The 27768-nt window shown below is 35.6% G+C and overlaps 1 protein-coding gene across 1 annotated transcript; it reads left to right on the forward strand.

The window, feature by feature from the left end:
- The first annotated feature begins 37 nt into the window (after nucleotides 1–37).
- On the forward strand, nucleotides 38–27485 carry LOC138712424 (tRNA (uracil-5-)-methyltransferase homolog B-like). Its single transcript, XM_069844227.1, has 8 exons — nucleotides 38–51; nucleotides 450–686; nucleotides 6470–6640; nucleotides 7179–7420; nucleotides 15525–15739; nucleotides 20169–20311; nucleotides 23704–23782; nucleotides 24463–27485. The coding sequence occupies exons 4-8, from the start codon at nucleotides 7287–7289 to the stop codon at nucleotides 24663–24665; spliced, it is 774 nt and encodes a 257-aa protein (XP_069700328.1). The 5' UTR covers nucleotides 38–51; nucleotides 450–686; nucleotides 6470–6640; nucleotides 7179–7286; the 3' UTR covers nucleotides 24666–27485.
- Nucleotides 27486–27768: the final 283 nt, after the last annotated feature.

Genomic DNA, 27768 nt, shown 5'->3' on the forward strand with positions numbered 1-27768 from the left:
AAATTTATTTATTTATTTTGCTCAACCTAACCTTTTTGTCTTAAAACGGCGGTATGTTGTGTTTGCTTTGTAAATATCCAAATGTGTATTTAAATAGAGAATCAAGTGCTGTCCTGAAATTAGCAAGGTGCTTCAGCAATGTAAGAGTATAAGGTTAAACAAGCTATTATTACGTAATAATATTAAAAGAGTGAACATTACCTATACCGGTTGGCCTGCTTACTAATATTTAATTTACGTGATAAGATTATGTATAAGTATTATTGACATGCATTATTATTTGCTGTGAACACTGTTAAATAATGAATAATGAATAGTTATGCAAGAGAAGACCCTCAGGCGAACTCATTCCTGTTAAATTCTGTCTCAAAAGTCTGAGATGAACCGAACATCCATTACTAGTTCATAACTTGTTCGCACTTAATGTCTTTGTTCTTATTTACGGGCAGGCGCTACTTCCTGAATCACAGCCTGTGTCACCTCATCAGGTTACAGCTGAGAATCAGCACGAAAGTCTTGCCCATGCGGTGACTCCTCTGTGGCAGATCCCATACTCGAAACAGTTGGACATAAAACTCGAATGGAGCAAGGCCGTTATCCAGAACTTCACGAAGAAATTCCAGCACCAAGTCAAAGAAAGGAAGACCAGGAGAGTTCCATATAAAATTCACCCTGTTAAACCTTCAGTAAGTACACAGCGGTTTTCTGTCTGATTTGTTATGTTTACCTTCGTTCTTTTTGTATTTCTATTCAGTGCTCTTGTGTTTTATGTGCATATTCGTGACATACGGTATTCTTTGTATTCCGAACATGTCGATTCCATGCCAGTTTCACAAAGTTCCTCCACTCTGTTTTGTGGCCAGATTTTCCAATTCGCACATACCAGGGTGCACCTGTTATTAATCAAAGGCACCGATTTTGGCTGGTTGGCATTCTCTTAATTTGGCTGTGAGAAGCAGAGCTTCATAACAAGAAACTTGAATTGATCAACTGTCTCAAAAGCATTATTCTTAATTTTTAGACGTTTTGAGATCTAATTTCTTCGTTGTATTGCTGTGTTTATTTTATTAGCTTAATCATTCTCCTATTTGCCATTGAGAATGGAGTAGTAGTCCCCACCCGGAGATCCGAATGGGGGACTTTTTTTATCTCCGGAATTAAATTTTACTGCTCCTGGAGTGCTAGTTTAGCACAAATGTAACCGTTTTAGATTGAGCACCATCTTTTTCTGCTTTGGCAGTTACTTCGCTCATACACTACCCCCAAAATGTTTGGAGGGCCACACCCATCATTGATTGGCGGGTTCATTCGACCTAGCCGGGAGGATTATCAATGCAAGTCCACCGACCTTTTCCCCTGTTTACCAGTGGGGGGACGCCTCACATCTACTGGAGGATGTCAAAAAAGATGACACTCTGAAAGACGTATTGAAATCATTAGCCTTAGAAACAATCCATACAAGATTCCCAGAACAACAATGGCTCCATATTTTTACTGACGGCTCCTTGCTAACGAATCAAATCGGAGCAGATGCTGGAGCTACATGCCGTCTGTTCTCCTTTTACAAACCCCTTGGATTTGGTAGTAAAAATTTTGATGGAGAAGTCGAGGCCATATGTACAACACTTCAAAATCTTCTGTACAGAATAGCTCAGTTCTAGCAAGCAGCAATTCTTTCTGGCTCAAAAGCAGCCATTTTAGCTATAACATCCACTTTAACACCAAAAAGTCAACAAATTCTTGAGTGCTGGAAATGCCTACTTCACCTCAACAACCTCAAGAAAAAAATAGTTTTTCAATGGATACCAGCACACTGCGAATTGACTGCCAACGACGCTGCTGATTATCTTGCCAAAAAGGACTGTGGTACTATTTAGAAATCTGCTACACAATTATCCTATTATACAACAAAAAGAATGATTACTTCACAATACCACAAAATTATCACAAATCATCATCTCCAAATTTCCAAAAATAAAAGGTGAGAATCTGTCTCAACCCAAAACGTCCCTGGATACCCAAGGAAGAATGCAGTTACAATTTTTAGACTGTTTACGGGCCAGAACTGCTTGTCCAAGCATCTCCACAGGATTGGAATATTTCCTTCACCACTCTGCCCCTTGTAGGTAGGTAGGTAGGTAGGTAGGTCGGTGGGTGGGTAGGTAGGTAGGTAGGTAGGTAGGTAGGTTATTAACCTTTGGAATACAGTTATTCATGGCATCGTCAGTGTACATTAATCTAACAATGATACAATAATTTTACAGTCATCTTAATTTATGGTAACATGTCACATGCTTATTTAATAGAATACTAGTTACTTAGAATATAATGTAGTTAGTCACTGAGCAAATAACGTACTACTAATTCAGTCAGTAATCCATAATACACTAGAATAGTTACTTGTAAATAAGGTGCTTAGTTTATTTTAAGAGATACACAATTAATTATTTTGTAATCACACACTAGCAGGCAATTGATTTTCTTTCTTCTGAGTCTTGATGCTGCCTCTCTTCCAGTAGGGTCTCCAGGCACATGCAACAAGAGAGAACAGAAGGGCAGTACACACAAGAATAAATGGTTAAAATTTAAAACTTTATATTTAAATATTCCTTTGTACACATTGGCACATTGTGATCTTCAAGAGAAATGGATCAAAATCACCTTCAGCACTGCCCAGCCACTATCAGCTTGGCGTCCTTGAGTGAAAAATACTGGAGAGCGAGAGAATTAATGATTTCGTTGTCAGAAATTCAGCATTAGCAAACAACAACATTTTAATAGCTTTTATTGGTGTTTATTTTATTGTGTTGCTGTGTTTTGTTTTATTGTTTGTGTGTTGTTATGAAAATAATTAATGCATTTGAATGGGGAACAACATGATAGATCCATTTTTGTTAATTTCAGGATTATGATGCCATCTCATGGCTGAATGTGAGTACTTTTAAGTAACATAATTGAACTGGGGGAAAAACTGACAAATCAGAATATAATATATGGACTTGAAATATACTGTACAATGGAATAGCTTGTCAAGTCCAGGTGCAACAGAGTAAGAAATTGGGTAATTTGCTAGGAGACGTCATTGCACATAGGCCAGTTTTAAACTAATCCTAAACATCTTATTAAATATTGAACAAGTTCTGAATTATAACCTAAAATAAGACGCTTTCCCCGACACTTATTCATAATAAGGTGAAACGAGCAACGCAGCTTATATTTTTGGTCTATATGCAACGACGTCTCCTAGCAAATTACCAAAAATTGGTTAAGTCCACAAAAAGCTCCTAGTTTTGTTGTCATATATTGGCTGCAACTGGCATTATGCTCTGAAAGCATTTTATGATTGGTTGATCTATTTCATTTCACTCTAGCTTCATATGGGTGAATGATGTAAGTCAAGTATACCCGCCATTGGTAAAAAAAACTACTTCATAGGCCTAAATAATAATGTTGTGCCATATTGAGAACCATGCTAGTATTCAGTTACCGGTACATAATAAGAAATATGACAAATATCAGAAAAACAGAATTAATCAAGTACCACCACACTTAAGAGTCTCCAAATATTGTGGAGAATTTAACATTGTTTTTTCTACAAGAAAAACTATTGGATTCCACAGTGTTCCACCATGGACACTATCGAAACCCCATATAAATTTAGATTTAACCCAACATATTAAAAGTGAGACCAGCCAAATTGAATACAGATGTTTATATAATGAGATTAGAAATTCATACACTAATCACATCGCAATTTATACTGATGGTTCTAAATCAAGTGATGGAGTGGATGTGCAGTGATATCTGAAAATGATATAATATCTGTTAAGTTACCAGAATCCTTTTCAATTTTTTCATGCGAATTATATGCAATTAGAGAATCACTACAGTATATTCTAAATGAAGACAATGTGACAGCGACGTGAGATTCGAACTCACGACCAGCGTCCCGCATGAAAGCAGATCGCACAGGCTGCACGGAACATTGAGTGACGTCGCGCGGTGGAGAGAAGAGAGAGGGTGTATTACGTCACGCGACGAGTTTGCGCGCGCATCTGGTGCTGGTAGAGAGGAGAGGGCCCTGGATTTCTCTGGAATGCCATCTCTAGAGACGGGTGGAAACTTCGAGGTTACGTCGCTATGGTTATAAATTACGGTCGCGAAGGAACGACGGCAGTTTTCAGAGTTTTCAGTTATTCAGTCAGTGAGAAAGCCAGAGCAAGCAAGCCAGCCGGAGTTCGACTCGAGTGTGCGTCCGCATCTGCGTCAGCATCCGAAGGCCTGAGTTCGAGTGCAGTGGACCGCAGTTGGAGGGACCTGAGTTCGAGTGCAGTGGACCGCAGTTGGAGGGACCCGAGTTCGAGTACAGTGAACTGTTTCTGAAGGTCTGTGGTTCGAGATACTGTGAACTCGAGTGACTGAGATAGAAGAACTGTGAACTGAGAACTGGTAGTTCTGATTTGTAAATAGTGCTTTGTAAATATTAGTTAAGATTAACAGTTCATTGTTGTGCGTAATAGTCCAAGTAAATTGTCATTGTCGTCGGTGGAGTGCTATAACGAATACTGTGTTGAGTGAAGATCCAATTGTTGACGAGAGCGTTTAAGGTGAATTGTAGAAAGGAATTATTGTTGTGGCGAATAAATTACATTGTTGTTACTAATAAAATTCACAATATTAAAAGTGAGACCAGCCAAATTGAATACAGATGTTTATATAATGAGATTAGAAATTCATACACTAATCACATCGCAATTTATACTGATGGTTCTAAATCAAGTGATGGAGTGGATGTGCAGTGATATCTGAAAATGAAATAATATCTGTTAAGTTACCAGAATCCTTTTCAATTTTTTCATGCGAATTATATGCAATTAGAGAATCACTACAGTATATTCTAAATGAAGACCATAAAAATTCCGTCATATTTTCAGATTCTTTAAGCTCATTAAAGGCGCTGAGTAATGTATGGACAACTGATAAATTAACACAAGACATTCAGATCTTATACCATAAACTTATAGCAAAAGGAAAAGAAGTTATTTTCATCTGGATACCCTCTCATTGTGGCATTGCAGGCAACGATGCAGCCGATAGAGAAGCTAAACAAAGCACCAAAGATTCTACCAACCCCGACTATACCTTCTTACCACATCGAGATTTCATTTCCCTTATAGACAGTAAGTGTAAAGAATCATGGATTACACTTTGGACTCTCAATCCCTCCAGAAAACTTTTCGAAGTCAAGTCAACATGCTCTATTAATATATCGATCCACAAGCTTAATAGAAAAGACCAGGTTTTATTATCAAGATTAAAAATTGGACATACAAAATTAACCCATTCCTACCTCATCTCAAGAAATGAACCACCAACCTGTGAAACCTGTCATTGCTTACTCACCGTCAAACACGTCACCAAAGAATGCCGAAAATACCACACCTCAAGGAAAAAGTACAACATACCAAATGATATATCTACAGCACTCAACAATACAGATGTAATACAATAGTAATTTTGTGATATATTTTGTATAACTGATCTGAACTGCGCCCGAGCACGAGCTTCTGCTCTTTCGGGCTGCAATGCCTAATGTAGCTCAAGTGTATAGTATTAATAAATATTATTATTATAAAAAAAAAAAAAAAAAAAAGAAAGATGTTCTTCTACAAGTAATTCAATTCTTTAAAGAAATTTCCTTGTATAATATGATTTGATTGTAAAATTTATACTGTTCATATACTCTGTTTATTAATTTTTTGTTATTTAATTATTATTTTTTTTTACCTCTAGATACATTGTAATATATTGTGTATCTTGTTTGTAATCATCACTGCTTGTCTTGTATTATTCTGTATATGAATATTGTGGTCGCAAAAAGACCATGCAGTTACACAACCTAAAATAAATCTTAAAAAAAAAAAAAAAAACCGTAAGTTAAGGTGCCTTCAGATAGCACTCCAACTGTACCGGTACTGAATTTAATTGAAATCAGGCTAAATAAAGTTACCTGATAAATATCGAACAGTAAGAGATAAAAAATTATTATTTACAAAGAAAAAACTAAGTCCAGGACAAATTCCCAACAGAACTAAGATATCAGCTCATATTACGACCAAGAAAATTATTTCAATGCTTGTAAGGATTACAAAAACACATTCTTAACCATAAAACCAAATAACAAAACAGACTGGATTACATGGATTTGTTTCAGAGAGTTTTGAACTTCAAAATTGCTCCCCTGAAACAAGAGGAAAATGGCGCTTATCATGTTTTTCTCCCGTGATTTTCATTTGTTAGGTTTTAATCAACAAAATATATGACAGTATTGAGTATATACAAACTTTTCTCACAGTATCCAAGTAAAAAGAGTAACAAACAAGTGACTAACTAACTTATATACAGGTTGCTAAGTAGACCTACTTTATTATTTCTTACATGTGTTCTCATGTATTACTCCTCGTTTCAGCCTGTTACAAAAGAATACCGCAATAAAGATGAATTTAGTATTCAGAGAGGAGTTGATGGGAACCCAAAAACTGTGGGCTTCTTTGTGGGGAGTCCTGCGGAAGGTGCAGTGGTGTGCGTTAGGGGCACACACCTCGTGAACTTGAGAGAAAGTCACAATAAAGTAGCGGAGGTGAGTTGTTGGTTTACATACAAACAATGTTTCAGTATCTATTAAAGTAGAACATTGAGATGTGAGACATTCGTGATATAGTTTTCTTGTTTCGTGGAGTTCACTCAGACAGAAACATCGTATCCTGATTTACTTGAATTTACAGTAGACTGGAAGTGAAGGTCCTTTGTTGGTGCAATGTTCCTAGCAGCATGATCAACTTCTTGTCTGATGTCACCAATAATGTGTTAATTCGTTTAGCTTTTCAGAATTGTTACATAGAATTTATATATTTCATGTTTCTACATCAGGGCAGAACAAATATCAGATCCCAGGTTGCCATGGTGCCTAAAAAATTGTGTTGATGCCTCGTTTAAAAATCCCAGTTTACAGTTGCCATAACTGCTTGCATTCCTGAGCATTTAGTGCCATAATATCACACTATGAACGTAATCTTCCTTTGAAAGTTCATTGCACAGGGCTGTGATAAGGACTTGGCCTGCACCACATCAGTTAAATGCCTGACCTTAACAACGAATGAACTCCTCCCTTATTACAGGCATTTGAAGAGTACATCCGATCTTCTCCTCTGCCAGCATGCCTCCACTTTGCAGATGGCGGACATTGGCGTGGTTTAACAGTACGCTCCAACAAGGAAGGCCAGCTGATGGCTATTGTTCTGTTTCACCCTCAAAGCATGGCGCAGGAGAAACTGGAGGAAGAGGCTGACAAGATACGTGACTTCTTTCTGCACGGACCTGGAACGAGATGCAATCTGTCGTCTTTGTACTTCCAGCCTTGGTACATTTGTTTAGTGATGTGGATTTTTGGGATATAACCTGTTCTGACCATACAGGATTAGTTAAAAGTCCCGCACCATCTAAATAACTTTTGAAGCATACGGCTCAGTGACATGAAACTTGGTATGTGAGGATAACCATATACTAAGAACTCAATAATGGCTGCGTTCAGCTGGGACAGTGCTGGGGTAGCGATTCATTTTTGCTGAGTTACAGTAGCTGTTAGTGGCTGAATGACCAGACTGCAAAATGTCCGCTGTGTTTATAAACAAACACGCCATTGTTCTGTCTACTCCAGCACCATTGGTTGAGGTCTACCCCCTCCACTTTCGCTGGCTAGCAGCAGACTTGCAGCGAAAAAAATTGTGCTACGAAAAATGGTGACTGCTATTCCAGCGCTGTCGGCCAGCAAGGCGTTCAGTGCTGTCGCTATCTCAGTGCTACCGCAGCGCTGTCCCGGCTGAACGCAACCAATGGTATTACCGAGTTTTTTCTACTTCCGGTTTAACCGGAAGTAATTCCAACTCTCTTATTTTAAATGGAACACCCAATATATTTTTTTTTATTTTTGAATAGTGCTCATTAAGAGCTTTTCAAAAAGTACCCACACTCGATACTTCTGTACAAATTCAGTGTTGCTAAGTCAAGAAAACAGAAAAGTGTATCGAATATTAAAATAATAAAATACTCCTTCCTTAATAAAAACAAAACAAAGCTAGCTCACCTTCTAAATTATGTGTTCAAATTGGTAGCCCTCAGCTGCTTTACAATGTGTCACTCGATCATAGAAACCATTTAAGGAATAATTTAACCAGGCTTTAGGAATATCTTGCACCACTTCCATTTTTATTTAGCAACACTGAATTTGTACAGAAGTATCGAGTGTGGGTACTTTTTGAAAAGCTCTTAATGAGCTTCATTCAAAAATATAAAAAAATATATTGGGTGTTCCATTTAAAATAAGAGAGTTGGAGTTACTTCCGGTTAAACCCGAAGCAGAAAAAACTCGGTAATACCATTATTGAGTTCTTAGCATATGGTTATCCTCACATACCAAGTTTCATGTCAGTGAACCACATGCTTCAAAAGTTATTTAGGTGGTGCGGGACTTTTAACTAGCCCTGTATAATGTTATCCTAAAATTCAGTTTCCTTTCATGTTTCACATTTTGGTGAACAAATTCGAAAATTTGAAAGGCCCTGAACAGACCTACTTCAGCCTTCCTTATTATCCATGGATGCTGTCATTGTTACAATCAATATATATGGCCAGTTACGTTTCATATTATATCAACAATAAAAGTAAGAAGTATCAATTTTGTTATAAATATAAAATGTTATTATACATACAGACACATGCTGCATGTTGGGATCCTTGCTGCATGTTGGGATCCTTACAGATTAGAACATATTAAGACACTGGAAAAGATTCAAAAACGGGCTCTTAAGTGTTGTTGGAAAAATTCACCATTAAAATGGGACACACTCACGGACAGGAGAACGCGAATTCGATTATGCGCACTGTTCAAAACATACAGAGGTGAGCCTGCCTGGAGAGAAATAAAAAATAGGTTGCAGCCACCAAATTACTCTTCAAGGAACGACCACTCATATAAATTGAGGGAAAGAAGGCAGAGGACGGACACTGGAAAGTTTTCTTTTCTCAATCGTACTATCAGGGACTGGAATGCTTTACCTGCAGACTTACTAAAGGCTTTACCAACAACCAAAAATGCATTTAAAAATAGGCTTAAGGACCTTACTAATAGACCGTAATTATACACAGTACTTAAAGGGTGTAAATGATATGTTGTTATTGAAGTGTTGTATCAGTGAAGAATTATGTTGTGTCAGTGAAGTGTGTTGTATCAGTGAAGAAGTATGTCGTGTCAGTGAAGTGTGCTGTGTAAGTGAAACGTGTTCCTGTCAGTGAAGCTGTATAGGTTATAGTGGCAGTGCAAAGTATTTGAACAGTGAAATGTTTTTGAAGTGTTAGTGAAATCAGGATAGAATCAGTGAAATGTGTCGTAGTTCCAGTGCAGTGAGTGAGTTGACAGCGAAATGAGTGTAATGTTGAAAGGTACTTGTGCAGATATGAACATATACTCGTGGGTTTTAGTTCGATCTTAGTTTTAAGATACAAATTAGAATATTTCAAATGTTATTTTAAGTGATCGTTTCATTTAATTTAGTATATTCCCTGTTGTTGTTGTTATTATTATTGTTATTATTATTATTATTAGTATTAATTATTAGTATTATCATTAATTGTATTTTTAATTAATAAGTTTATTATTGTCATTGAGTGTAATTAGTTACCACTGCCACCGGGTATATACCCATTGCAGTGTGAATAAATACATACATACATACATAACTGAAAATTGAATCTAATGTAAACATTTAACTACATATTTCTCCTTGCATGGAATAAAAACTCTTTAGAAAATTCAGGCCAGTTCAGATGTGTTTGTATAATTATTTTATTGCAATGCCTTCTGTCAGAGCCATCTTCAGTTACAAGCCGGAGCATGGGTAGGTTTGGCAACGCTGAGTGGAGGCAGGCAGAGGCAAAATAAGGCATGACGTTTGATGTTTTATTGCTTTAGTTTCGTTGTCCCATTTTCGACATTAATTTATACAAAAGTAAGTCCATAAGATCAAGATTCAGTGTACTGATGTGCGTAATTTATTACGGAATCCGAAATGGTATTTTATTTGAGTTTCAGAATACCGCTTAAGTACTTGCATACAGCCACTTATAACTTAAATTAAAAGCATACGTTTTTTTTTTTTATTGATAGTACAAGGGAAAATAAATACTTAAAGAAATGTTACTTGTACCAAAAATAAATAAAATAACGACGTACTTTCGCAATACTCTATTCCAATCAATTAACCATTACATAGCTAGTAAATTGACAATGTTTTACCTCTTTATGGTGTTTCATCTCTATCGTGAAAGGTCTAGGATATCATACATTTTAATCTCATGTGATTGTCTGTCGTATTTTTCTATAAATATTTTAGCTGCCTATGAAGCAGTTTTAGGCGGCCGGGTAGCTCAGTTGGTAGAGCAGCTGGCTACGGACTGGAAGGTCCGGGGTTCGATCCCAGGTGGTGACAGGATTTTTTCTCGTTGCCAAACTTTCAGAACAGCCCCAAGGTTCACTCAGCCTTCTATAAAATTGAGTACCGGGTCTTTCCCGGGGGTAAAAGGCGGTCAGAGCGTGGTGCCGACCACACCACCTCATTCTAGTGCCGAGGTCATGGAAAGCATGGGGCTCTACCTCCATGCCCCCCAAGTGCCTTCATGGCATGTTACGGGGATACCTTTACCTTTTTACCTTTTATGAAGCCAGTTTTAGTTTGAACCTGGCCAGTCACCATAATATTGTGAATTTTATTAGTAACAACAATGTAATTTATTCGTCACAACAATAATTCCTTTCTACAATTCGCCTTAAACGCTCTCGTCAACAATTGGATTTTCACTCAACACATTATTCGTTATAGCACTCCACTGACGACAATGACAATTTACTTGGACTAGTACGAACAACAATGAACTGTTAATCTTAACTAATATTTACAAAGCACTATTTACAAATCAGAACTATCAGTTCTCAGTTCACAGTTCTTCTATCTCAGTCACTCGAGTTCACAGTATCTCGAACCACAGACCTTCAGAGACAGTTCACTGTACTCGAACTCAGGTCCCTCCAACTGCGGTCCACTGCACTCGAACTCAGGCCTTCGGATGCTGATACAGTTGCGGATGCACACTCGAGTCGAACTCCGGTACACAAGACTGGCTTGCTTGCTCTGGCTTTCTCACTGACTGGCTGACTAATCAACTGAAAACTGCTGTCGTTCCTTCGCGTCCGTAATTTATAACCACAGCGACGTAGCCTCGAAAGTTCCACGCGTCTCTAGAGATGGCACTCCAGAAAAATCCAGAGCCCTCTCCTCTCTACCAGCACCAGATGCGCGCGCACTCTCTCGCCGCGTAGGCCCTTTCCCCTTACTTCTCTCCGCCGCGCGCCATCCCCGCGCAATCTGCTTTCTTGCGGGATGCTGGTCGTGAGTTCGAATCTCACGTCGCTGTCACAATATGTTATCCTGAATTATTTGTTATAAACTTTTTAAAATATAATTTTAAATAAATATAACTACAGAAAACGAGCTAAGAATATAAATTATGGAAGTGAAATAAAAATATAAACAGAGGAAACTATTGACATATAATAAAGTATGAGGATGTAAATACAGTTAGGTCAAGTATAAAGATCTATGAAAAAATGCAGAAACATACCTTTAACATAATACGTAACAAAACACATCACTATCTATTACATATATGCCAATTACCGTAAACTCAGTGAACTTTAAGTCCTGTAAATACTAAGTGAAAAGAAACGTGTTTATAACTAATTTATTGCAAAAAACAATAAAGCCAGTGAATGCATCTACAAATTATAGGTAGTCCTGACGTACAGCAGACATTCCGAATCTTCAACAAAACTGCAACATTTATGGGATCACAAAACAGCTGTTTACAATGTACTTGAAAATCAACGGCGTAACTTTATTGATATATATAGCAGGCGAGACCCAACAATTTGATTAGAATTCTCATACACCACAAACCACAAGTAAAACTATAAAAATGTAGTTTATACAATATTTAATATCTAGAAGAATTGTCAGCGACTTTGTAATCATTAACCGTAAAAATTGTTAAAGACTGCAATAATTTTATTTTCATTTCTTGTCTTGCTTTTATCGCCAATACGCACTTAGTTTATAATACATCAATAATTAACGTTTGGTATGACATAATTTCATCGACACAAACTTGTTATAACATTAATTTACATTGAAAATCAACATTAACACAAACACGTGCTTTTGTATCGTAGGCCTCCGCTTGACAGTTAATAACAGTGTTGCCAATCCAATGCTCCAGCTTTGTATATAGATGGCTCTGGTTCTGTGTATCTCTTTTCTATTATTTTCTAAGTGAAATTCTCATAACACGATAATATTTCAAATCGATAGCAACTTCGAATTGGCATTTCTTTTGCAGCCCAGTGTACACTATAAATACATAATATATAGTTTGTTTTTTCCAGTTATAGGACGTTTAAGACTTTCACATTGTCATAAGTAGGGCTAGGATTTTGATGACCTATAAATCATGAAAAAATGTCCTAAAATCAATGCATTTATGACCTAAAAATCTTTCAAAAATGCCCTTAAAAATGCCCTAAAAATTGATCTTACATAATTGGCTTAGAGGAAAAGAGGTTTTGTACTACTTACTATTTAGATTAGTAATTAAATTAAATTTTACATAATTTTTTCTAAGTAGTACACTTTAATTATTTTACCTGATGTAGTTTTTATGTATGATCGTTCACCTCTGTGTCGGCATTTGGACGTGAGGTCAGCAGTCAGCTGGTCAGTCTTGGCTCTTCATGGGCTGTAGCACCATAGATTTAGGTGAAATGAGCGTTGAGGGACTTCCGCCGATTTTAACAAGACTTCTGACTTTTGTTGCATTCAAATAATTATAAAATACGATAATTTGGTCCAGGGAGCATCCGTTTTTGGTGCAAAGATAATTCATTTGGTGTGTTTCTTATTGAAATTAACCTAAGTGGGTCAATGTCTATTCCAAAATTGGCGGAAGTCCCTCAACACTCGTTTAACCGGAAAACGATTAAAATATTATACAAAATAGTGGGTATTAATGGACAAAATAATATGTAAAGAAAATATCAAAGGAAATAAACATTATTTTACATTAATAATGGGGATTTATGGCCAAAATTAAATGAAAATGCATAAAAAATGACCGAATAGAACAAAAAATGCTCTTATGAGTTGAAACAGGCAAAAAATGCAAAAAAAAAAAGCCTTAACAAATATGTTTTAAAACATTCAGTTTATCACATAACATATAAATACTAAAGCAGCTATGTTTCTGGCTTACTAGAAAAAAGATGCAATTTCATCAAAATCTCAGCTCTAGTCATAAGAAACCTATGTATAAGAACAATGAAGAAATAACTTAAGCAGTGGGCCATGTTTAGAAACTAGCAGGCTTTGACAATTTGTAAAACAAGAGAACATCAGACTTTGACTTAACAACCATAAATCAGGGGCGTATTTTGCGGGCTACCGGGGCTACCGGCGGTGGGCTACCGGCGGTAGCCCAAGGAAATTACAAAAGAAAAAGTTTATAATATAACATAATGTAATAATTTTGTATTATTAGTTTTACCATAGTAATTAAAATTAAAGTAATTGTTAGATATATTTTGTGTAATAATAGGGTCAGCGGTAGCCCAAACCCTTTAACCAGTATACGCCTCTGCCATAAATGATGTTCTCTTGTTTTACAAATTGTCAAAGCCTGCTAGTTTCTAAACATAGCCCACTGATTAAGTTATTTCTTTATAGGTCTCTTATGGTAATATCACAGTCTAGTATATACAGTTGCGAAGCTCAATACATAGTAAATATGCAAACATTAGATAGTTGCTCACCACTAGGATCGCTAATATCGCCTCATTACAGGCAATGCAAAATAGTACTGTCACAGTCTATTGTTTCTAGCACCCTCAAAACTAAAGCTTCGTGACTGTATATAGTAGACTGTGGTAATATTAAATACTAGCCGTACCCGTGCGCTCTGCTGCACCCGTTAGAAATAAATATAAAGTAATTACATAATTAAAACAGGACGTTTGATCCAGGGAACATTCGTGTTTGATAGAAGGATAAATCGTTTAATATGTTACTTAATTTAAATTGCATCCAAATAATTCAAATGCGATCATTTTGGTCCAGAGACACTCATTTCGTGCAATGACAATTCCTTTAACATGTTTCTTAATTTTTATTACGTGCAACCATAGTTTAATGAAGATTGACATCATTTAGATTTAATGTGTATATTTTATTTTACTTGTTATAAGTTTCCATTGAATTAGGGTAATAACTTAATTTTAACCCTTGTTTTCTACGTATTCAGTAAATGGCGCTTGACCCACTATGGTTCTAAACCCTTCAAATAACTTAAATTATATAATATTACATATTATATTATATTATATTATATTATATTATATTATATTATATTATATCATATTATATCATATCATATCATATATCATATCATATCATATCATATCATATCATATCATATCATATCATATCATATCAGAAGTTACTGTAATAACATTATAGCATTATGTCCATCTAGAGAAACTACACTTTCCAATGGTGAAATAATAATTCATTATACAAATCGGTTAATTTAGCTTCTGATATTACATCATACAAACACAGAAACATTCTCTGTAGGCTATCTTTCATAGCTTTCGATTGTTGCTGACCAAGGCCCCTTATAGACGAAGTCATTTGTTTTTTAATTCATTGCACGGCCTTAGATGGCAGTTATTTTAATTTTAAAACTCATTTATCTCATTAAATATCAGTCCTATCAAAATTTTTCAAGGAATAAAACTTATCGCAAATTATTTTTAAAGAAACTTTTGTTATGTAACATTTTTCACAAAAGTCAATAATAAGCGAGATATTTCAATTTATTTAATTCAGGCCCCCTTATAACCCCCCTTTTAAATAATGTATTTTGAATGCCATATAGCCTAAAATCTAAGTTACAACGAACTTAATTTATATTCCAATTTTCATCGAAATCCGTTCAGCCATTATCGCGTGAAAAGGTAACAAACATACAGACAGATAGACAGACAGACAGACAAACAAAAATTTCAAAAAAGCGATTTTCGGTTTCAGGGTGGTTAATTATATATGTTAGGACCAATTATTTTTGGAAAATCGAAAATTACCAGAAAAATTTCGGCTACAGATTTATTATTAGTATAGATTAGCACGTATGTAGTTGTAAGTTTTTATCTATCATCAGAACTTGTTCAGTGGATATATTCAAATTGTCCTGGGACACATATCTGTATTAATAAATAACCCGATCTTATGTAATTGTTTATATCTGAAAATGAATGTAGAGGTAACGTACTCGCTGCTTATCTGTAACTCTGTTATCGTTTCCAGTCGACATACCCGCTGCACAGCGGACCAAGCACCATACAGCCTTCTGCTGGGGGACTCGCATCTGACCGAGAAGTTGAGTGGCTTCAGTTTCTGCATTTCTCCCGACTCATTCTTCCAAGTGAACACAGCTGCAGCCTCTGTGCTGTATGAAGTGGTTCTGAATCTTGCTCATGTCACACCTAGGACCACCCTCCTTGACGTGTGTTGTGGAACAGGTAACACCAGAAACTACATTTTGCTGATACTATCCAATTGAATCTGTAAAACTGTTCTAGAAGGCAGTCATGTTTTCTAAACATAGTGAATTTGTTTGTTTTTTTTTTTTTCAACCTGAATATGTTAGTATTTTATTTATGAATATTCATTCATTCATAGTTTTCTGCCTAATGGCAGGTCTTTCATTGCAAACTCAGCATTCTCCAATATTTCCTATTTTCTGCCTTCCTCTTAGTCTCTGCATATGATCCATATATCTTACTGTCGTCTATCATCTGATATCTTCTTCTGCCCCGAACCAAAACTCTTCAACCGTTCAACATTCCTTCCAGTGCATCCTCCAGTAGACAGTCTCTTCTCAGCCAGTGACCCAACCAATTCCTTTTCCTCTTCCTGATAGTTTCAGCATCATTCTTTCATCACCCACTCTTTCCAACACAGTTTCGTTTCTTATTTAGTATTTACTTATTTAACCTGGTAGAGATAAGGCCGTCAGGCCTTCTCTGCCCCTCTACCAGGGGATTACAACTATAACATGAACAATAAAATTACAATTAATATTAAATTTACAATTACAATTACAATAAAAATTAAAGTACGACAAGAATACCTGATTAATGAAAGCTAGACATTTTATCATAGAAGTTAAGAACAAAGAATATTTTTGTATTTACTGAATTACAAATTAAACCTACAATAACAAAATTCTATAGTATGAAATTACCGGATATTGAAATATTTTGTGATAGATTAAGAGAACTATTTACAAGAAACCATGTCTGAACGAGTCTCAATTACTGACCAAGTGCCTAGTAAGTTTGCGTTTGAATTGAATTTTATTTCGACAGTCCCTGATGCTAGCAGGTAACGAATTCCAGACTCTTGGCAGGGCTATTGTGAAAGAGGATGAGTATGAGGAGGTGCGATGGGATGGTATTGTTAGTATTGTTTCATGGCGAGAGCGTGTGTTCAGATTGTGGTGGGAAGAAAGGTAAGTGAAGCGAGACGACAGGTACGAAGGAATAGAAGAGTTCAAGATTTCGAAGAGAAGGAGAAGTGAATGTAAATTTCTTTTCTTATCTAGTTTAAGCCAACCTATTGCTTCCAGGGATGGGGTAATATGATCATATTTACGAACATTGCTTACAAAACGTACACACAAATTATGAGCACGTTGAAGTTTCGTTTTGTTGTCGCTGGAGAGGTCAGTCAGTAAAATGTCAGCATAGTCAAAATAGGGAAATGCAAGCGTCTGCACAAGGAACTTTTTTAAGCAAGAGGGAACAGGAACATTTATCCTTTTTAGCACATGGATAATAGAATATACTTTTCTGCAGGTTTCTGTGATTTGCATGTCCCAGTTGAGATTATTATCCATGTGAATGCCAAGATTTTTTACCGAAGAACTGAAAGGGATATGCACTGTACTTACTTTAACGGGGGAAATGTCGAGGTGCTTTACAGCGTCGGTTTGCCGTTTGTGTCCTAATACGATTGCTTGTGTCTTTCCAGGATTGATTTTAAGATGGAATTTCTTTGTCCATGTCACAATCGAGTCAATGTCTTTGTTCAATTTATCTATAGCGTCATTTATTCGGTCTAAGCAGGAAGAGATGTAGCATTGAAGGTCGTCAGCATACAAGTGATAGTTACAATGCCTTACATGAGATGTAATATCATTGACATATATTATGAACAACAATTCTGTCTGTCCATTTCACATTCTTCTCCATATCCACATTTCAAATGCTTCTATTCGCTTCTCTTCACTTCGTCGTAATGTCCATGTTTCTGCCCCATACGATGCTACACTCCACACAAAGCACTTCACTAGTCTCTTCCTTAGTTCTTTTTTCCAGAGGTCCGCAGAAGATGCTCCTTTTTCTATTAAAAGCTTCCTTTGCCATTGCTATCCTCCTTTTGACTTCCTGGCAGCAGCTCATGTTACTGCTTATAGTACACCCCAAGTATTTGAAGCTGTCCACTTGCTCTACTGCCTCATTTAGTATTCGCACGTTTACCTTCTTTATTTTTCTTCCTATAACCATGGTCTTCGTCTTGTTTGCATTTATCTTCATCCCATACTGCTCACAGCTGTCATTTAGCTCAGTAGCATATCCCTTAGTATCACCTCCTCTTCTGCTAACATCGCCATATCATCAGCAACTCTTATGAGTATGTTACTTTGTATTATTTTTTTTAGGTAGTGATATTAATTCTATATATTTTTTATTTTAAACTTTTATTTCTTTTATATTTGTTTGCCACTGCATATGGAGGTGATCTGTGTATTTCTGGATGTCTTGATATAGTTCGTCTCGAAGTTGCTGTCATTGCCAACAAAAATCTTGATGCCACTAAGTGTATGATCTCGCATACACACCATCACTTGTTATGATATGCCCTCTGACAAAATATAAGGTTTGTTCCAGCATAATTCAGAATCGATTCTGAATTTCCTGGTCGTGCACAGTAGCTCAGTATGTATTACATCATGATTTGAACTAGTTCTGGACTCCCAGTTTCCTGTTCCAACGTACTTTGGAACTCATTAGTAACGAGTGAAATTGGTTCTGAATTAAGAGCAGGAATTGGAAATTCTGTTTAATCTGAGGTTACTGGGCAGGTTAAAATTAAAAGATAGTCGATCATGGGTGATTTATTTTAAGGCGAATTAAGTTCGGAAGATCAATACAATTCTTTGGTCAGCAGGAAAAGGTACATAAGTAAAAAAAGTCGATTTTTCCCGTTTAGCTCTACCGTCAAAAATCTCGGAGTACATTTCGAATCTAATCTCAATTGGGATACGCATATTAAATATACATGTAAGAAGGCATTCTCTATTCTCCATTCACTAAAAAGATTGTATCATTATCCATCTAAATTAAAACAGACGCTGGTACAGACACTCATTCTACCTCACTTCGATTATTGCGACGTTTTGTTCAGTGATCTCAGGATTGATTCCGCTCAGAAACTACAGCGTGTTCATAACGCGTGCGTCCGCTTCATTTGTAATGTTCGATACTATGATCATATCTCACCTTCTTTCAAGAAGTTATCATGGCTTAGGTTACATGAGAGGAGAAATCTGCACTCACTTTCTCTCTTATATCGAATTATGCACTCTTCATCCCCCTATTATTTATTCGCTCGATTTCATACTCTCTCTTGCTATCATAATATTTATACTCGATCACAACGCGATAACACGCTAGAAATTCCACTTCACGCATCGTCTCTGTATTCCTCATCCTTCACTGTTGCTACCTCTCGTCACTGGAACTCTCTGCCGCCTGAAGTCAAGGGCTGCCGAACATTGAATTCTTTCAAATCAAAGTTAGAAAATTATCTTATGACGAGTTGCCAAACTAACTTACTATTATGACAAGTGTTGTATTGCATGTTTCCACGTTTTCACATTTTTTTTTATGTTCTAATGATATTCAACTTATTTTATATTTTTGTTTTCATATTTTCCGATAATGTTATATCTCTAATGTGATAAGTTGAGCTATATATAATCTTAATTTTCCTTATTGTGTGTACTTAGAAATATTGTATTCACTGTATACTTTGTACTGCACTATTTTATTACTACTATTATTATTATTATTATTATTATTATCATCATCATTATTACTATTCTTATTTTATTATTATTATTATTATTATTATTATTATTATGAATAATTGTCTTTTTTTTGTATGCCTCATTTATTTTGACATGCTGTTCACATATTATTATGCTTTTTTCTTTCTTTCTGTATGTTATATATTATGTCCGATTTGTTCTTATTTGTTGTTTATTTTTTATTATTATTATTATCTTATTCAATTTTGTGCGTAAAATTGTAGTGTAATTTGTAAATTTGTAGTGTTTTTGTAACGCAGTCTTTACTCCTGGTTGAGTGTTAGAGAAGGCCGTATGGCCTTAACTCTGCCAGGTTAAATAAATCATTATTATTATTATTATTATTATTATTATTATTATTATTATTTTTCTGTTGTACCTAATCACATAAGTCTAATACTTTTTGTAATTTTTGAAATAATAAATTTTCTTGTATTTTAAATTGAAAAGGGTCTTACTTTAACAAACATGAATTTCATTATTATACTTATATTCAGTTAAGAGTAAATTAAAAAGAAAGTCTCTCCTGAAAAATTATTATTTTTTGACTTATGTACCTTTTCCTGCTGACCAAAGAATTTTAATATGTGGAGAAACTCAGACTGTCGTAAAAGAACGGTTTGAGAAATGTTCCAATAATGTTAAATCCTGAGCTGGTTTTGAGAATGTAGTCAACTGATGATGCGTCGAAAGATATGTTGGTACTGGTTTGTAATGCATTTTGAATTGCTTGTGGGAACAAGCCTATAGTATCAGCATATAATTGAAGCGTGATGCCTTCTATTGTGTTGTAGGGACAGTGAGCATCCTTGCCTCCAGTCGCGTGCGCGGTGCAGTTGGAGTAGAATCTGTGCACAGTGCAGTGGCAGATGCTAAACATAATGCGGTACTCAACAAGGCAAGCAACGTGGAGTTCATTCCAGGACTGGCAGAGAAGGTGAGTGTAGACTTAATGTACTGTAAAATAGATATACAGTAGAACCCCAATTATCCGTCACCCTATTAACCGATCGTCGGATTATCTGACATCTTTCTCTCCCTCTTTTCTTTCTTTCTTTCTTTGCTGCGAAAAAAAAAAATGTAGTACTATACCTTACATTATTACTTATTTTTTCTAGAGTGTATTATTACAAGCCTTTACCCTTACACACTACTACTGCCGGCAAAAAGAACAGTTACTTGAAGGTGTTTTTCCCAACTTTTAAAATAATCACTACCTGCCTTCAAAGAAATGGTCCCAAGAACTTCCACACAATTTATAGCAAACCCGTGCAGCATTCAGTCCCTGTCCTACTGTTCGAATGCCCATACTTTATATTTTCAACGCAAAATATCTTCCACGGGTATCAAAAGTGTTTTGCTAAGTTTCGAAATAAAACTTCAAATAATTGAGAATTTTTGGGAAAAGAGAAACTGCGACTCATTTCGCATCAGAATACGATATTGGCGGTAAAACTGTGCGCGAATTAAGGAAAAACAAGGATAAAGTGTATGAAGTATGTAAATCTATAACATGAGACGTCTACTATTCCATCTTTCCGCGAACAAACATCAAAAGGAATTTTCTTGGCCCTTATAAACCCATCATTAACAACCAGATCTAAATTAGTGAACTTCTGGTCCACTGTCTAGCATGTTAAATACAAGACCACGGAGGAAATTACAAAACTGTAATATACACTTAATTAATGAAAATATTTTATGGTATGGATTATACGATTTTTTCGATTAACCGTCCAGTCCACCCCTTTCATTACCACGGATAATAGAGGTTCTATTGTAGATGATAATGGCTTAGTAGTGTAATTATACAGTGAGGATCTTTAACAACTGTCGGTTCACATACCAGCATAACCCTCTAGCAACCACTTGTATGTATGTATTTATTTACACTGCAAGTGGGCAAGCACCCAGTGGCAGTAGTATATACAATATTAACAATACACAATAAAATGATAACCAATACACAATAAATTTACAATACACAATGCAATTTTATACACAATACAATAAGAATACACAATATAATTTAACACAATAATAAAACATAAATAAAATACCTAATTTTACATTACAACCTACATAATTATGTATAGTCCCTACATAAGTTTCAATAGTCTTTCGCTTTACTCTCATCTCACTCACTGTAGTGGCACTATGACGCATTTCACTGACACTTTAGCACACATTTCACCGACACACTATAACACATTTCACTGACGCTATAGAACACATTTCATTGACGCTATAAATTATCACTGATCGGAACTATTCACTGCACTGTAAAACCATAACTTCACTGACTCACCTCGCTTCACTGATACAACAGTTCAAATAAGTCAAATAATTACACCCTTATGCATACTTATAAACAGAACTACATTTAAACTAAACATTTCTAGTCTAAGGCCCTCTTACACGCTATTTTTAAATAATTTACAATTCAAACCAAGGAAGTAACTCGTCAGGCTAAATAAATACATGTCACCTTAAAAAATTAAATGTTAAATGTCACCTTAATTTTAATTTGCACTTGAAACACAACTTTTTAAATTATTCTTGAAACTCCTTAAGGAAGGACAGGCCTCAAAGACCACTGCAGGTAGGTCATTCCAATCATTTATAGTTCTATTTAAAAATGAGAATTTACCTACATCCATTTTCTGTTTCCTACATTTGATTTTAAAATCATGATCGTTCCTACCATAGTACGTTGGCTTTTCTAACCGAGCCGTTGCAACTGCTTCCATAAATTCACAGCACCAAAACACTTCACCCCTTTAAAACATAGATAAGCTTACTACATTCCTTGGAATAAACATATAGAATATATAATACAAAAACATTGTCAGGCATGAAATAGGGATATTCAAGAAACATTCTTAATTACAAATAGCTTTAAGAAATCCGGAGGTTCATTACCGCCCTCTCTTAAGCCCACCATCGGTCCCTATCCTGATCAAGATTAATCCAGTCTACCATCATATCCCTCCTTCCTCATATCCATTTTAATATTATCCTCCCATCTATGTCTCGGCTCCTCCAAAGGCCTCTCTCCCTCCAGCTTCCTAACTCCCATGCCCTGCTCACCTCAAACGTCTGGATTTAATGTTCCTAATTATGTCAGGTGAAGAATATAATACATGCAGTTATGCGTTGTATAACTTTCTCCATTCTCCTGTAACTTCATTCCTCTTAGCCCTGAATGTTTTCCTAAGCCTCTTATTCTCAAACACCCTTAGCCTCTGTTCCTCTCTCAAAGTGAGAGTCCAAGTTTCACAACCATACAGAACAACTGGTAATATAACTGTTTTATAAATTCTAACTCAATTCTTTTTTTAAAGCAGACTGGATGACAAAAGCTTCTCAACTGAATAATAATAGGCATTTTCCATTTTATTCTGCATTTAATTTCCTCTCGTGTAATTTATATTTGTTACAGTTGTTCTAAGGTACTTGAATTTTCCCACCTTTCAAAGGATAAATTTCCAATTTTTATATTTCCATTTCGTACCATGTTCTGGTCACGAAACATAATCATATACTTTATTTTGTCGAGATTTACTTCCAATTCCCTTCATTTCTCGTGAAAAACAACAACTGAATAGACTACAGTGGACTATAGTGGACTTTATGTTGTCAGCAAACAGCTGGATACATTAAGAAGAATGATTGAGATTTACTTCCAAACCTATTGCCTTACTTGCTTCGAGTAAAATTCCTGTGTTTTTCGTAATAGTTTGTGGATTTTCTCCTAACATATTCACGTCACCCACATAGACAAGCAGCTGATGAAAAACTCTTACTACTACATATAGTATAATGTCTGTATAAAACCAGTAATTACATACCACAGTGAAGTTTAAGAACACAAATCTTAAAAAGATAAAGCAATTAGAAAATCAAAGTCTCCTTTTAATTACAGAGCTGTTAAATCTAATCCACTACCTGTAATGCAACTAATAGTTCATCAGTCTGCTATTGAATATGAACTAAAAAGGATGCTATTACAGATATTCAGCCCAAAAATTGATCAGAGTATAATGATAAATGTCGTAATTCCGCGTAATTTTGTTGAATATTTTTAGTCATATTTGTATAATTTCGTAAAAATTCCGCGATTTTGCACTTCATGAAAACAGGTGCCTGAACTGAACATCCTCAAAGAAAATTGTATCATTTTTTTTATGATGTATGCTGCTTGCGGTAATTGTGTCCAGTTATTTAATAATAATAATAGTTTTTAGCTGAAAATAATGTGGTAACAAAATTGTTAATTAATTTTTATCTTATTTTCATTAATCTTCAAGCATATTTTCCTTTTTGCAGAAAATCCCTAAACTCATCTCAGAGTTGGGGTTAGCATCCGATATCGTTGCAGTCCTGAATCCGGGACGCAGTGGATTGCGTAAGTAAATTTATAGTAATCTGCTTATGGTTTATTACTTGACCACCTGCATTTTTAGATGATCAAGAAAGTAGCTAAAATTATAATAAATTAAGAAAATGGTGGTTAATTTCAAGATTGTTACTCTGTAATTAGCTTCAGTATATTTTCGTTAAATAATTAAAACTCTTATCTTTTTTTTATACTTGATATAAAGATCTCTCTCAGATAAATAAAACAATAGAACAGGATTTTAGCTAATAAATGTTATTTCTTCAAATAATTTCTGCTATAAAATGCTATTTCTAGAAGCATTTTTGCTATAAGTACAAAAAAATTAATGTTATACTGTAATTTCACACCTGTACCAATATCATATTTTACATTTTGCAGTTAATTTTTATTTTCAACTTAATAATGTTATGAAATAATAAAATGTAATTATATTAAATAAAAATTGTATATCAATTTCGAAAATATTTATACTAAGATTACATTATTCATAAACCACCACTCAGTAACTACCGATACATGTAGAATGACGTCATTTGGAAGGGAAATGCATCACAGCCCGTCCCACAGTGTAATGAAAAAACGAAACCCAGTGTCTCGAAAATAGGACAGTATTTGCAATCAACTCTCTGTGATCAAAGGAAGATAGGGGAACATTGATGGTAATCATTATGTTTATGATGTTGCAGACGCTCGAGTGGTGAAAGCCCTCTGTAGGTGTCACCAGATCAGACGCCTGGTGTACGTCTCCTGTAAGGCAGACAGCCCTAACACCGTCTCCAACTTCATACAGCTGTGCAGCGAAGGGAAGTTCTCCCTGCGTGACGTGGTGCCAGTAGACCTGTTCCCCCATACAATGCACACTGAACTCGTCATGTCTTTCAGGAGGTGATATTTATCCGTTCCAAAGGTACTTCTTTCCTTACAAATCAAAGATCAGATCCATTTGGTCGTTGATAAGAGAGTTGGGGGTGCTGAAAATTAGTGTATGCTTGCGATGTGTGTTGGTGGAAAAAGAATGCTTGTCATGAATATATAATAGGATGTGAAACTGTGGTCAGCACCATCTAATGGACGGGGGTTCAAATAAAATGATCAGCGCCCGACATCATGGGTGGTGAACATTAGAACTATGTGTTGGGTAGACTACCCAGAGTTCTCTATTTATCCATACGTTTGAGACGAACCAACGAGCTAGAAATAAGAATATAGAGTGGTGATCGTGCCGCCATCTTTGAAACTTTTGAACCTATGTCCGCCATGTTTTAACTGGTCATGGTTCTTATAGGATAATGCGGAAAGTGACTATATAGAACATGTTGCACCTTATGAATCTTATTTTATATCGCATTAACCCATATAATCCATTTTACTAACATTTCTTTATTTTAACAGCGGTCAGGAAACGTTGACATCAAGTTTAAAGATGCGGATGCAAGTGGACATGGTTCCTATAGGACGAGGCTGAAAGGACTGTTTAGAATGTTGCATCTTGTGGATCTTATTTTATATTGTAATAACTCATAGATCCCATTTTTACCAGTGGAAAGGAAACCCCTGCAACATTTTATTATGTAGATCTTACATTGACATTGAAGTTTTAAGATGTGGAACAAGAATACAAGTGGGCATGGTTCCTATAGGATGAGACGGAAAGGGCACTCCAGGATAGTTGCATCTTTTGAATCTTATTTTATATCGCAATAACTCGTATATCCCACTTTCTTTATTAACACTTGTTTATTTTTAATAGTCGTCAGTAAACCTATCCAGCAACATTTTTTTCCATACATCCTAGCTAACTGGAGTTGACATGTTTCCTTTTTTCGAGTGTAATGAATCGTCGATAGAGTGAAATGTAAGTAATGTGCATATTCAAATGCCTAAATACACTTTTTTTTTTTTTTTTTTTTGTAAATTAGTCATTTTGGCATTATGAAAATGCAGGCGAGATCGAACATGCTTTCAGTGGAAGAATCGTAAGCTTCAGTTTCGTCGGACACACATAGGCTACTTGAAGTCGTATTCATTGCAGTATGTTATGCAGACATGAATTTTGGTGGTGTTCTACTGAATTTTCCTCTGCCACAGAAGAGAAAGCTTCTTGAAACTTCGCTTCTTCGGTGGAGGCCTAGAAGTCTCTTTTCTTTTATATGAGATGGAAAATCGAATATGGTTGATATTACATTGGGCAACAAACGTCTCCTCTCGTTCACAAAATACATGTGTATAGTATCGAAATGTGCGGAACACAAAACACTATGTATTGTGGGAAACCACTTCTCTCCATTTGTCCACACCTGTGGAGTAACGGTCAGCGCATCTGGCTGCAAAACCAGGTGGCCTGGGTTCGAATCTCGGTCGGGGCAAGTTACCTGGTTGAGGTTTTTTCCGGGGTTTTCCCTCAACCCAATATGAGCAAATGCTGGGTAACTTTCGGTGCTGGACCCCAGACTCATTTCACTGGGATTATCACCTTCATATCATTCAGACGCTAAATAACCTAGATGTTGATACAGCGTCGTAAAATAACCCAATAAAATAAAAATCTCTCCAGTTGTGAAGCCCACTGCTTAGTTAACAAATCATTTTTCAGTGGGAATCTTTAAAAAGAATGAACACGTTATAGAATCTTTCTGTCAATAGGCCTCACTGTTATTACATGTATATTAATACCAAACTATGACAGACTACTTACTTAAAATAAGACATATTCTTTGTTTTGTTGCTTCGGTTGCTACAGTTATTAGAGCACTCAAGAGGCATCTTAATTACGGGATTTAAAAATCTCCACGTGCTTATACGTCTCCTGCTAAAGCGAGCTAACCAGTTAAAATACGGCAGCCGGTAGTTCAAGCTAGTACCACAAGAGTGCTGATACAGACGTGAACGCCACTCTATATTCTTACTTCTAACTCGTTGAGACGAACAGATGATGCTCGAGAAAACAAGATGGCAGCCAGAAACTTGCTAATGATTGGATATAAAGTGATACTAAGTGTGTGTGTGTGTGTGTATGAGCAATGTATGTTAAACAGTGATGTTTATGAACGTTGTAAAAATAGTGTTGTTGAATGTATTGTAAAGTAATAGTAATATAATAAATTGAACTATCTAAGTCGTTTTTGCAGACTTTTCTATTGCGCTGTACACTAAATACCCAAAGAATACAATCCCAATTATCTAACCTTTTGCTTTCTCTTCTGTCTCTGTCTGGTTATATTTTAATTGGGTAGTGTAAAATAGATCATCTCTTTTATCTTCCTATTGGCTCCAGTAAGAATTTTCAGTGGAAGATGATGCGAGAAATAAAAATGTAAATGTTTTATTTTAAATTGGGTTAGTTGAGAATATCGATGAGGGTGGGAGAGAAGGAATATTTTCAGCATAGTTTAACATTTTCGTCACTAGGCGCGCTGCTAAATGCATGGAATAATTAGTTTCTGTTTTCGCTACTTGGTGCCCTGCTAGATGTAATAAGTTCTCTTCTGTCCAACAGATGGCAGCAAGATCAGTTTCTACATTAGCGCCTCTAGCATGTGTTACGGGAAACTCAATAAGTTTCGCATCCTACTATATATTTATCCATGACAATGCCCTTAAGTTTGTGTTTAAAACTTTTATCACTCTGTATGTATGATATTTCATATTCATTGTAGTTAAAAGTATGTAAAAAATGTAGTTTCAGATTAATAAATAAATCTTTTGGTAACTGGTTTGTTCCTACAATTTGTATGATGGCCACTTTCTATCCCTGAACAACATTCTTCTTCATTTTGGTCTCATGGAAGAAAAAATGAGAAAAGTGGTTCAAACAAGTTTTATAACAATATATATTTTTTATTGTATTTTAATCCTTACAGATATTTTATCACAGTGTCAATATGAATGATGATCTTGTCAGAACAAAGCAGTAAGCAAGTTATAGGCCTAATTTAAATTATTTTAGATGAAGAGGAAGATTGTGCAAAACACAGTTCTTCTGGTTTCCATGG

The sequence above is a fragment of the Periplaneta americana genome, chromosome 2 (assembly GCF_040183065.1).
Source record: "Periplaneta americana isolate PAMFEO1 chromosome 2, P.americana_PAMFEO1_priV1, whole genome shotgun sequence".
Classification (NCBI taxonomy): domain Eukaryota; kingdom Metazoa; phylum Arthropoda; class Insecta; order Blattodea; family Blattidae; genus Periplaneta; species Periplaneta americana.

Coding starts and splice junctions, on each gene's coding strand:
- LOC138712424 (XM_069844227.1), top strand. CDS start 7,287: ATGGCTATTGTTCTGTTTCACCCTCAAAGCATGGCGCAGGAGAAACTG. Junction 15,740..20,168: donor TGACGTGTGTTGTGGAACAG/GTAACACCAGAA, acceptor ATTGTGTTGTAG/GGACAGTGAGCATCCTTGCC. Junction 20,312..23,703: donor TTCCAGGACTGGCAGAGAAG/GTGAGTGTAGAC, acceptor TCCTTTTTGCAG/AAAATCCCTAAACTCATCTC.